This window comes from Rousettus aegyptiacus, unplaced genomic scaffold (genome assembly GCF_014176215.1).
Source record: "Rousettus aegyptiacus isolate mRouAeg1 unplaced genomic scaffold, mRouAeg1.p scaffold_m13_p_3, whole genome shotgun sequence".
NCBI classification, from domain to species: domain Eukaryota; kingdom Metazoa; phylum Chordata; class Mammalia; order Chiroptera; family Pteropodidae; genus Rousettus; species Rousettus aegyptiacus.
This window is the reverse complement of record NW_023416306.1, coordinates 147,777,592-147,790,621: the sequence shown is the minus strand read 5'-3', so window position 1 is coordinate 147,790,621 and position 13,030 is coordinate 147,777,592. Positions and strand designations below refer to the sequence as shown.

Sequence of the window (13,030 nt, the reverse complement as noted above, 5' to 3'; positions counted from 1 at the left end):
TTAAGTATCTGAGAATATTTAGGGTGACCACGAAGTCTGGAAAAATGGGTGAATATACCTAATGGTTTATTGATATCACATTATAGTATATGATGCCCACTGCCATTACATGCATTCAATGTGCTGTCCTTTATTAGCAATTCTTAGTTCACTGCACTGTGCGAAACAGATGAGCAGGTATGTTACTGTAGCATTTCTAACAATTTGTGCTCATGCATCTATGTCTGATGATCTCTTTCTGAATTCCACTGACTAAACCTTGGCATTTAGCATACCCCAGAAGTAATAAGAGGGTTTAAACTATTTAAAAAATATATTACTCATGTTTCCAGATTATTGTAATTCTATAAATTAGTTTAGGCAAACTGCTTTTTGTACCTAATTGACAGTGTCTTGACAAGCTTTTGGAATAGAGTAATACTGCAGCAGAGGAGTGAAGGACAAGGTATGACCACTGCCCCATCTAAGTGCTAGCGTCACTAACCCCTGGCTCTTGTGGTGTCACTGGAAACAAAACAAAGGATTGAACTTCTAGGTTTACCAGCCACTAACCAACATCTAAGATTGTGGGTCTGAGAATGAGACTACCTTGCCACTGTCAGAGCTGATAGACAAGCATTCCTTTCTTTTCTGTAGTGCCTAAGAGTCTATTAGGCTCCAGAGCTAGGGAGACCACTTCTCAATTTCCATATCTATCCCCAACTGATCAAGGGTTTCCTATAGCCCTAGACCTTTCAGTCTGGGGTTTCTATGCTATTTAGACTCCAATTTCATGAGATGGTATTGAAGTATCATGTAGTTGTTTAAATTTTGCAATTAAATGTCATTTCAAGTAATCCTTAAAACGAGCTTTCTGACAGAAATGGAAACTGTTTGCAAACAAATGAGTTTTGGGATAGTAACCTGTTGGTAGCTAGTCTTGATAGTCTAGCATTCACCTTATTAATCTGTCAGCTATTCATTTTCCAGTATCCTTATATTAAAAGTCCTATTAAACAAGCTCTAATATAAGACTTAGCCTATGTGAAAGGACCCAAGATATTGTAGCTTTGAAATATCAAGAGGAGCTTTAACTCCACATTCCCAACTCCCAGTGAACCAACCTCTCAATGTCAGGATAAAAATTATAGGTACTTGGCCTCACCGTTTCATCTTAATCTATCTTTAGACAATTCAGATGCAAAGAACTATATTAGTTTGGCAGGTTATTCTTGTATTTAATAAGTGTTTAAGTAGACATAAACATATTTTGTTCAGTATTACCTTAGCATATTTTGGTACAGGCCAGATCCAAACGTGCCTCTAAATGACTATCCCTTATTAAGCTGACCACATGACTTTTAGCTACAAGTTTAAGCAAAAACAATGTCTGCAATGACATGGAATAGTAAAAAAAGATCCCCTTGCAGGCAAGAGGCTTCAGCACATTTAATTATGTAGTGAACAGGTTGATCACTACTTACCTGTATTGTGTATTTCCTCAGTAATATACATGCCTTCTCGATAGGTCAGTCCCCCTACAACAGGCGTTCCTGTGGCTGGAGCCAGTGTAGGGTCAAACGCATCAATATCAAAACTCAAATGGATTGGCCTTTGTCTTCTTGAAAGGAGAAGGATAAGTCATTTGGTTGTACCTGAACATTTGTCCTTTCCCCATTTGCAAATCCTTGCTTTTGTTGCTATTAGTCCTGGTATTTTGTTAATACAGCAGATTTCCGGGTTTCCTATTCTGGAAGTTGCTGAGTATTTGCATATTAGCTTCCTCTATACCACTTCATAATTTTGTGATTTGTTCTCTGTGCTTCAGATGGACTAACTCAACATATTCCTGACTTACCCTGAGCATCAGAGCCTCTTACATTAACAACTGTCAATAGAATTCTTCACTTCCATATGACCTTGGCCTTTGATAGATTCTAACTTAAGTTGGATTGATCTGGATTACAGTTGCTCTTATTCTCTCAGTGTAACAGCAACCGAACTTGTCTGGTTTTATGTGTATAATATTATCTTCCAATTCTAACTTCAGTTTAGCCCAGGTGTCCAATAGCTGAAACTAACATACAATACCTATATGCTAAATAACTAAATTTCCTTGAACAGCTTAAGAAATGGCATACTACCAGGTAGTAATTAATTACATTAACCAAGAAATAAAGACTCCCCCCCACTGGGAAAATGCTGCTAAAACTAGTGTAGCAAAGGTGGCATTCATCTGCCATCTTTCTACACGACCAAGATTTGCTTCATGTAAAACTCCTTTCAGATGAAGCAATAGTGAGGCTGGGAAGAATGGGACAGTTGGAACAATGAATGCTTCTCATCTCAGAAGATAAGCATAAAAAATAGAGCTAAAGAGAAATTCATGAGAGATGGAGGACCTGGGCAATGACTTAAAAGAAACTCTCCCAACCCCAGAGGAAGAAAATAACTTGTTTCATGTTCTCCCTTTCTGAATTGTTTGGTATTTCTTTATATGTACACATTTTGCTTTTATTTTAAAAGAAAAGCTGTCATCTCCAAGAGACAAGCTTAAGTGTACTGCCCATTGGGAGCCAGCCCTATTCCCTTTCAGACCTAGAAGTAGATAGTTACTTACTTGCCAATCAGTAGATCAAATGTCTGTTCCATGACCTTCTGGATACCAAGTCGATCTATGTCTCTCATGGAAAAATACTGGATATCATAATTCTTTAAAATAAAACTGTGATGAGAAAACAAGGAAAGAGTCCTTAGTTTAAACATTTTTAATCAAATGCATGGTTAGAGGGAGTTTGTCTTTATAGTAAGACTTACAAATTAAAGCAAGGAAAAACCTATCAAATGGAACACATATGTGGCCAGAATAGGCCCAAAGCTTAATCCTGTGTATCAACTTACTGTTCAGGAGGGTCCACATCTCTTAGACCAATATACACAATACTTGGGGAAGAAATACAAGGTTTGATCCAGGAAAATCCTGGGAGCAATGGTACCTACGAAGAGAGAAATGAACAAGATTCATCAAAGATTCTAGGTCTCACTAAGATAATCACCATGTGCTTCCCAGTGTATGTACTCCATTTTTTCTTCCTACCTACAGGATATGTTTTAACGTAACACAAGACATACTTGATCTGGGAAAAAGAACTAACTTAACACAAGTGTAAATGACTCAGAAAGAACACAGTATAGCTTTATCAAGAATTAAAAAATCTCTTTTCCTAAGGTGGTCTCGGTTTCTCATTAACTTACCTAAATAGCAGGAATACTGCTGACTAGCCCCTTTTCCACCCCTTCTCACATTACTAAATTATTTACAGATTGGTTCTCGAAACATAACCCAGTTGCCATCTCAAGTTGCCCACAGCCAAAACACGAATTCTGCCTAATGAATAACCTTTGTTATTCCTTGTTTAACTTGGTCTCTCACTGAGGGGAGGGATAAACAGATTCTAGTCTATGCCTAACATGGACTCCCATGTCTTCTGAATAGCCTAGGAAAATAATTACCTAGAGGTAATCATGGTTTTATTTGTCTTCTAGACCAGTGGGTCTGAGTGAGGCCTGGGTCCTCAGGCTGTGGATGTATCAATTACTACAGTTACCCAGTACCACCTTCCTTCCTTAACAAAATTATGAACTCCCTCAGAGCAGGGCCCATGTCCTAGTCATCTTTAAATACCTAGCATCTAACAGACGGCCTCGCCCTTGATAACTTTTAATGAACAAATGAAGTGGTAAACATTTCTACCACTGTCAACCCATCCTTCATAGAATCTTACTTAACTAGACCCTCAAAGCCCCAGATAACCCCAGTAAGCCATCCAACTTTCTTTTTGTTTCGGGCCACTGACCTTGTCCTGTAGTTCTCTGAGGAGAAATGAAACTGGCTGTCCATGGAGATTTCCAGATAAAGTGGTGAGTGGTGTATGGATGTCAGCATGGGCATCAACCCAGATCACACAAAGGTCTGGGAAATGCCGGGCATGTCCACTAATGGTACCAATCGCCAGGCTGCAAAGAATAAATACAGTTGACCCCCGAACATCATGGGTTTGAACTGTGTGGGTCTACTCATACACAAGTTTTTTTCAATGAGTACCTATAACTACTAACTGTTCGATACATAGCTGGGAGTCTGGATGTGGAGGGCCAACTGTATGCATTGATCTACGTCATTTTAGAAAAGGGGCTTGAGCCATCTGAGGACTTTGGTATTCACGAGAGGTCTTGGAACTAATTCCTTGCAGGCACCAAGGGACAGCTTAAGTTTTTGGTGAGTCAGAAGTGCTACTTGCATTTTCAACTGTGCAAGGGGGTTGGTGTCCTTAACCTCTGAGTTGTACAAGGGTCAGATGTACAATAATCTTCAAGGCCCTCTGCTTGGAAAACATCACCAGTAACAAATATCTTCAGCCAATGCAGCTCATACTTTGCCCTCGGGACAAAGGGCCCCAGACTAAGGCTAGATGTGGATGAGACAGAGTCCCTAGCACTGTAATTTTCAAAAGATTAACCCTGAGTAAGTTATTATGCAAGGAGAAATGGAAGGCTCTAAAGTTTCAAAGCTGACAACTGGATATCCTCTCTGAAGTGTGAAAGACATCATTACTGTCTCCAAACTCCTAAATTTGATCTATTAGCTCTGGCCCAGACAAGGACCTTAAATATTTGTTCAAGAATGAAATCCAGTTAAAGATGTGGTCTATATGTAACAACTCACAAATATTGCTTAATACCTCTTCAGGGAGATCAAGAAGAGCTAATTATCACTTTCAAAGAACTATATATTAATTTTTAAGGATAAAAGTTAGCATTACAGCTTTTAAAAAAGATTATGTGAAAAAAAGATTATGCAATACTTTCTGAAAAAAATAAACTTGTTAAAGACATTAACAGGGCAAGCCAATTAAAGACCTCATTTAGATCACTGACTAAAACAAGTTTATTTGCAAGTTACATACATTAGCATGGCATTCAAATATCGTTGTTTCTCTGTATTTTGTCTTTCATTTTCCTTTGTATCTGCTTATTGTATAAGCCAACTGTCCTGTTTCAGCTCTAGGAATATAGCTGATGAAATCGTGGTTGAAAAGCTGTCCAGCTTCCTAGTAACATAGATTAAGCATCTTAGTATCTAACTATAGCCATCCTTCTTGATCCGTATGTGAGACAGATGGCATTTTAAGCCCTATGCCCCACATAGAGCTTTTTCTGAGTGAGAGCATGGTCTAGTGCTAAAAGCAGTGAATTAAGTCAGTTCTGCAGATTACAGTTGTGTTCCCGCCCCTCCCCCCACCGAGAACTGTGTGATCTAGAATAAGTCTTTTAATTTCTCTAGACTTCAGTTTCCTTTTCTATACAGTAATAATCTTAGCCTGTTTAAGTCAAGTTGGTTTGATGATTAAGGCAATTTTGTATGTTATACATGTAAAAGGAACCCAGTGACCTAAAGCCTCTTCTTTTAAAAAATGTTCAATAGCTGTTCAGGTTTTACCCTCATCTTTTCCTACCTAGAATCTTTCAGATAGCCTTGGTTTTAGCACTGAACAGGAAATTGGGAGTAGTAACAGGGCTGCAATATAAATAGCTGCAGACAAAAGAAAAACCATGAACTATGATAATCACATTGATAAATGGTCCCAAAATAGTGACACAAACAGACAGACAATATAAATGAACTTTGAGAGATAGCACTGAGCTAAGAGACAAGAGACCCACACTCCGGTTCATTTAATTGAATCTCAGTAGAGAACCTGAGACTATTTATTACTCTTATTCTACCTAAAATTTTATTCATAATGAGATCTACTTGCCTCTCCTGTTGTAACAAAGATTTAACATCCGTTAAGCAATCTGAAAAGCTCTCTTGAGCACCATAGGGAAAGTTGCTAGATTGGATCTCAAAAGAAAAGTTAATTGCCTATAAAAGTCACATTGGATTTGAACCCCAGCTCTGCTACATCCTGGCTGTAGTTATCTAACCTCTGTCCCTCAGTATTACCAGCAGTAAATCAGATAAAATTGTACTTGCCTCATGTAATTAGGATTAACTAACAATATATATGAACTGCTCAATACTCCTAGTACTTAAATGCTTTTTTTTTTTTTTTTACCTCTAACAAAAACTTTCATTACTTAGCTCAAATCACATTCCCCTGTGAAATCTGACTACTCTAGCCCAGATTGACCTTCTCTCCATGTGTATTTATCTCCTATAGGTCTAATAGATCACAAGTTTCCCACAATCCCTAGTGCTCCTTGAGAACACATCAGAACAGTGCTCAATAAAGTACATGCTGTTTCATTGAGAGGAAAGATCTACTGTATTGGTCACCTAGGATCTGTTACTGTGGAGGTAGAGAATGTATTCACATGCCAAGTGGGGAATTTCAAACGAACCTATTAGAAATCCTTTTTTAAAAAAGTCCAAATTCAGCCTACTGACGATCCTCCCAATTTTCCCAAGTAGCCGAATGAAAGTCATGAGTTTCTTAAGAAAGCTTTCCAAGAGGAAAGCATGAAATAAACTTATGTCTAAAAACTTTGCTTAGCCTACCTCTGAACTTGTCCTCATACTATAGTGTTCCCTACAAAGAAAACCACATGTGCCTCCAGTAGCTCATGACTTTATGACATCAAAATGCTCTTATTGTTGACCTTAAAAAGTCAGCGAAATATTTCTCCAGCAAAATGGGTGTTTATTCAAGGAACAACAGAATTGCAAACTGGAACATGGAACCACGGCAGGCCAAATGCAAGTCCACTGAAATGAAGGAAATTATTTTATAGAGGGGAAAAGAAGTCTGGGGGGGGGGGGGCTGTTGCGAAGTTCCTCCTGCTGTGCTTAGAGATCTACTAATAGGGCACAAGAGCTTCCCCTCAGGCCTCCCTGCTTCATTTTGAATGAGGTTTCTGTTTATTCATTTTTGTTTTTTACATCATACCCTAAAAATTCTGAAGGGTATTTTACTCCAAGTGAGGAAACAGACAAGCTAATTGATTAGCCTGAAGCACCACGCAATCCAGTCCTGCCACCACCCCTGGCTCCTGAGCTTACCTGTGGTCTCCTCCTAGTGTGACACAGCTGTAGCCACCTGACACGGCTCTACTAACTACCTCAGCCATTTCCTGGTTGGCACGGCCCACTGAGCGGGGATTCACTATCAGGTTGTTGTAGAGATCATCTTTGGGCACTGGAGTGAAACTCAAATCTCCAAAGTCTTTTAGGCGGCAGCCTGGAAACAAATGGTGGGGGAGGGGTGACAAAATTCATTGGAAATGTTATTCCAACTCATACTGGCCTGGGCCACAAATAACTGAGAAAGTATGCATCATTTTGTCATGGTAAAATTCAAAATGTCACTTGACTGGTGGGATTACCTCGGTCCTCCCAGCAATCCTATGGGGTAGATCCTATTAGTAACACCATTTTTCAGATAAAAAAGCTGCGTTTTGGAAAGTGAAGCCCAGAAATGTTAGCTGACTTAATCACAAAATTGGTAGCAATTCGACCTCAGCTATTCCAGAGTTACGGAGTGGAAGTAAAATACCAAGAAGAACCAACAGGATTGAAAAGAAAGTTACATGCTATTAAAGACAAAAATACATATACAGAAATTTTTATGTTATAAACGTAGGTCCCAAGGTCGCACAGCTGCCGAGTGCCAGGATCATGATCCAAATCCTGGCCATCTGTCCCCAATGTGTGTATTCTCAACTATGCAGTTCGTGTCCCCAAGAATCCCTCTTGAGTGCAACACTTTTAAGACCCAATGAGTCCTTTCTGAAGAACCGACAAGATGGCGGACATGGAGTAGAAGCAGCCACTGACCTTCCATAAGGTCAGTTACCACGGTGTGTACCTGGACCAGCTGCTGGACACATCCTCCCAGCAGCTGTCAGAGTGATGCAGCTGCAAAGTGCCCAGCAGCAGCGGCGTAAGTGGCACTTGCTGAAGCGCCTGCACAGGGCCAACCGAGAGGCACCACCCACCGAGAAGCCAGAGTGGGTGAAGAGGCACCTGTGGGACAGCATCATTCTCACCCAGATAGTGGGCAGCATGATGGGCGTCCAAATCCGCAAGACGTTCACACAGGTGGAAATCAAGCCTGAGATGACTGATCTGCCACCACCTGCGCGAGTTCTCCATCGTGCCTACAAACCCATGAAGCGTGGCTGGCCTAGCCTTGCGGCCACCCGCTCCTATCACTTCGTCCCCCTCAAGTAGCCTGTTCAGCCAATAAAAGTATAGACTTCGCCTAAAAAAAAAAAGCAAAAAGGAATTTAAAAAGAACTAGTGATATATTGACACTAAGCTGTAATATTTCCTACCCAGGTATCACATATTATAGCAAATTAAGACATCAGTCACTACATGTTAATTTTTATTTTTAGCGTATATACAGATCTTTCCATTGTAACCATTTATATCAGTAAATTGATTAGCTGCCACAATTAGGATGAGAACTAAATAATCCAACTCTCTTAGAAAGGTATCTGAACTATCAGAACAGTACATTATCAGAGATTGTATCCATAAAACCCTGCTTCTCAAATTGGAGTCCAGGTATGTTGGGGGTAAAGGGAAGTGACCACAGAATAGATATCTTAATATTCAAGAGGTCTGTGTTAAAGATTTGGATTAACACCAGCATGGACCTATCTTAAATTTAAATTGTACAGTTTTGAGCTTTTCTTCTTGAACCCAAACTCAATCCAAAGCCAAACTTCTGAGAGAATGTAAGACTTCAAGAAGCAATGGCCTGGAACACAAGGCCAACTAACGGATTAACACCAAAAGGGATACTGGAAGCAAAACAAAACCTTATACTATTTTCAATTAAAGGCAACATGCATCTGCTGCTAGAATTCTGTTTGTATTTTTTGATCACTGCGTTAAAAAATATAATCATATGAAAGGCCCAGAACTGGAGATGATCTGGACAGCTAAATAAGAAAAAGGGGAAAGTGTTGATGACAAGAAAAGAATATAATAGGTCAAAGACATTGGGAATGCCCCCCCCCCAAATGGCCAGATATCTATAAAAATCTTTTAAAAAGAAAGCCATAAATACGGTCATTGTGTACTGTATCAAATCTCAAAATACAGGGCACTTTAGATTTGAGCAATGAAGCTTTAACTAACTTTGAAGTCGATATCAGGTCTTATCCATGTTGGCAAAGGTTTTAGGCCAGGCAGATTTTGAATGACTATCTACACTTGATCAATGTTTAACTCAGTACCTCTTCAAACCGCATTAAGTATTTAGGTTGTTACTAGTTATAAGACACCAGGGGCATGTCTGGTGTTTTATAATATAAGATGTGTGAGCAGAAAAAGTGTATAATCTAATTAAATAATGCTAAGTTTTAAAGACAACTTTAACTCATTTAATCCTCACATGACCAAGAAGAAATATACGGCAATTAAAGTGATCAACTTGGTGGATTAAATGACAGAACCTGGGATCATTCCAGTCCAATCATGGAATCTAGGATGTAGACTCAGATAAGTATGACAAAAAAACATTACTTAGCTCACTATTATCTACTTCTCAGGAGAAAGCTTCAGAAAGCCTAAAAAGAAACTTAAAGAGAATTTGGCAGTCTTAACAGCAACACTCCCCAAGGAAGAGAGACTTAATTTCATAAATGGATTTTGTTCATCAAATGTAAACTCTGCAGAGCGAATCACTAGATTAATTCACAGCCTAGATGGTGGGTGCTCCAAAATTATCCAACTCTATTTGCTCACCAAACAGCCCTCCGGTGATTGGCTTGGTTTTCCGATTGCCTTCACAGCAGCAATAGGGCTTCCTGGCCGTGGATGCTGTTAGTGCTCTTACCATAATTATGCATGGGCGCTTGGGGTTATATATCATGGTTAGCATGAGTCTCTGGGTCTGAAAGCCTGCTAAGTTCTGCACATATCAGGACTTCTGTTCCTGGATCCACAAAGCTGAAAGCCAGACCCCCTTGAGAGGCCCTGCCTGAGTGGCCACACCCCACATTACTCCCAAATCTGCTATTTATTTTCCACAGTAAGTTCCAGGCAAGGATAAGAGACAATGAGTGTAAAGGAGTCAAAGGAAATTCAGTGAGGATTGGAGTTGTCAAGGAATGACTCCTACAGTAAGTAAAGTTTGTACCAGAACAGTTTTTGCTAATTTTTGTTGTTTCTTTTCCTTACTAGCAATTTTTTGTAAAATCCATAAGAAAGTGTCAAATGGTGAAAGTCCCCTATCCCACTCTCTAGGCATGACTCTCCTTGCAGACCTTTACGTAAAAACATAATCCATAATATTCTCTTAAATAAAGTTGTTGGAGTGGGCTAAATTGTTTTAATAAACCTTCTCCAAAACAATGACTCAAACACAGTAAATTGGTTTCTTGTTCATTTAACATCCAGGTCAACAAGAGGCTTTCCTTCATGTAATCATTCAGAGACCAGGCTCCTTCTGACTTGTGGCTCTGCCATACCTAGGGCTTTGCCATCTGTGTAGCTAAGGTTAGGTCTCTCCAGGTTCAAGGCAGCAGGAAGCAAACACTGAGAAGACACACTTCTACTTTGAAAGGTCCTGGCCTAGAAGTGATACATCACTCCTCACAGAGTACTGGCCAGCTAATGCAGATCTAAGTTATGTCCAGATGATGAAGAGAATGGATATCCAGCAATCTCTCCACAAGGAGTACTTTTAAATCCTATTGTCATAACCTTTAAGTGATTAAGAACTCAAATACTAAAGCTTATGTTGCTGGTCCTAACTATTGGTAAACCTATAACTATTCTAGTTCATTATAGAGCTAATCAGTGAATATTCTATACCATCTTGATATAGCCTCTTGAGAGATTTCTCCTCTAATGCCTACTGTTCCAATAGCATGGCAGCCCCCACAGGTCTAGTGCAGAAGAGTCCAACACTGGTTTCTAAGAGTGAACAAAGGCCTGAAGGAAGAAGTATACGTGCCGTGTTTGGAAAACAATTGAGCAATTTAACAAAAATGAGAAGGTTGCATATTGGAGCAATGCAATATGAGATTGTAGAGAACATGAATTACAACCCATAGGCCACAGTTTTGAGGAGTGGGGAGGCTGAGGGGAGGTTACATTTTTGTAAGAGCAAGGTGAAGTGAGTAATAATAAAAATGTTGCTTTATCAGAGTGCTACAGAAAATTCTTCTAGTTCAAAAGACACAAAAAATGGTCTAATTTTTAAAGAATCTTAAACTAATAGTGAAAAGAGCAAATATTGTAATGTGGAAGGAATATCTGCCTGTCATGCTTGAGGGAGCTGTCCCTTTCTCGAACTTTTTGTACCTCAGGTCAACTCATCTACAAATCTAGATCAGATGAAACATGATGTTTCATTGCTGCTCTCTCCTCTCTTTTAAGAAGGCACTGTAGGACAGAGAACCTGAATCTTCAAGGAAGCTCTCGTGACAAACAGATCTGAAACCGACTTGAAAGGGCTCTCATGTTTGACTTGCAGTGGGAAAAAGCAAAGGTCTATATATACTGACACAGCCTCATTGCTTCTTTCTCAGTGCTGGTAATAAAAAATACAATGAAGATTATTACGATCTTTTGGGTCCAGATGTTACTTTGGGCCTTGATAAACATCTCTAGGCTCCATCGGAGTGGAAAGAGAACACAAATGCATCGACAGATGATGCAACCAGCTGGTGGGGAAGGAATCAAAACAGCCCTACTTAACCTTAGCAATATCTATAGACATCCCTTCTATTTAGGGTGCTGATCACTAGTGAATCCCTGAAAAAAAGCCAGTGACAGGAACGAAGGAAAAGGAACAAAACTATCTGCCTCCATACACCACACTATGCTAGATGCTTTTCGGATGGCTGCTAATCCTCATATCCTCTGCTGGCATCACATACTTTGGACGGAGAAATTCAGCCAACTTAAAAGCTCCATCTGTTTAGAACGAGCTTAATCACCCTTTGGTTGGCAACTCACATAAAATGTTACGAGTAAGCAGGAATTTTGATACTCCATTTTCCCTACTGCTCTGACTTACACTTACAGGTAGCTCCTGCTGCTTCCAAGGTTCCCAGCAAGTCAAGAGAGATGGGTTTCAAAGCTGGCTGGCACATGGGAGAGTCCACCGAGCCCAGGGAGCCCACTGGCAGAATAACAGATGTGGAGAAAAACTAGGGGCCTATTAGTGTGCAGTTTTTTCATACTGTGCCTGAATAGGATGGAGAGTTTATGACTCATCAGGAATAACAAGTCAGTGAAACCTGGAGAAAAACAAAGACTGAGATCTCACTTGGTTTTGAGAGACTACCAATCCTAATGGCTTTTAAAGTTATAGACTCAAATATTATGCATGGCAGATTTAGCTCCATGCAAAGGGAATTCCCAATATTTTAAAGGAATGCTACTGATAATTCACAGAACCTCAACAGTGTACCTGGAAAACCAGCTTACTGAAAACAAAGTTACAATGTTACTGGAGGTGGTCTAAACCAGGAAAAGAATGCCAGAGTTCATTTCTCTTATTCCTAATTTCTCTTATTCCTAATAAGAGAAATTAAATAACCTTTGAAGAGATTTATTTAAGGTAAACTCATTTGGTTGCCACCAATAAAATGAAGAGGTCTGAATTTCATTTAGTGCATTTAACTCTCGGGCTGCACAACCTAAAGAACCCGCATGTCCTGAGATATCTAAAAATCAGCTCTTTTCTTCCTTAGGCCCAGTCTCCGAAATAGGTTAGGTACGTTAAGGAAAGAAATCACATCATGCGAGTATACACATTTGTTCTGGTGCACTTCTTCAGAGTCTCTAAGAAGACTGCTCCAACCAGCACTCTCAACATCTCCCCCCCCCCCCCCCGCCCCGCCCCCCACTGTTCTGTTGCCTCTGCAATAGGTAGGCATTGTCAGGCACAGTGAAGACCACGGCTGAGGAAGACGGCAGCAGGGAGAGTGGTGCTGGGAGCTCGAGAATGCAAGCTGCCCCCGGGCATCCAAGCCAGTCATTTCACATATGTCTGTCTAACATATACTAGAGCTAGCCTCAAGA

General features: G+C 39.9%; 1 protein-coding gene and 1 pseudogene across 2 annotated transcripts in view; one reads left to right on the top strand and one right to left on the bottom strand.

Moving 5' to 3' along the window:
• Positions 1–13,030, bottom strand: part of ARG2 (arginase 2) — a 29,918-nt gene that overhangs the window by 1,151 nt on the left and 15,737 nt on the right. Inside the window, exons 3-7 of one of the 2 annotated variants that reach the window (XM_016131295.2) lie at positions 7,043–7,220; positions 3,837–3,996; positions 2,881–2,975; positions 2,600–2,704; positions 1,464–1,597 (exon numbers count right to left, since the gene is read on the bottom strand). In XM_016131295.2, the coding sequence (XP_015986781.2) occupies positions 1,464–1,597; positions 2,600–2,704; positions 2,881–2,975; positions 3,837–3,996; positions 7,043–7,220 (672 nt within the window). Of the gene's footprint in view, positions 1–1,463; positions 1,601–2,599; positions 2,705–2,880; positions 2,976–3,836; positions 3,997–7,042; positions 7,221–13,030 lie in introns of both variants that reach the window. The other variant, XM_016131294.2, reaches the window with a different exon arrangement.
• LOC118614992 lies at positions 7,220–11,467 on the top strand (annotated as a pseudogene).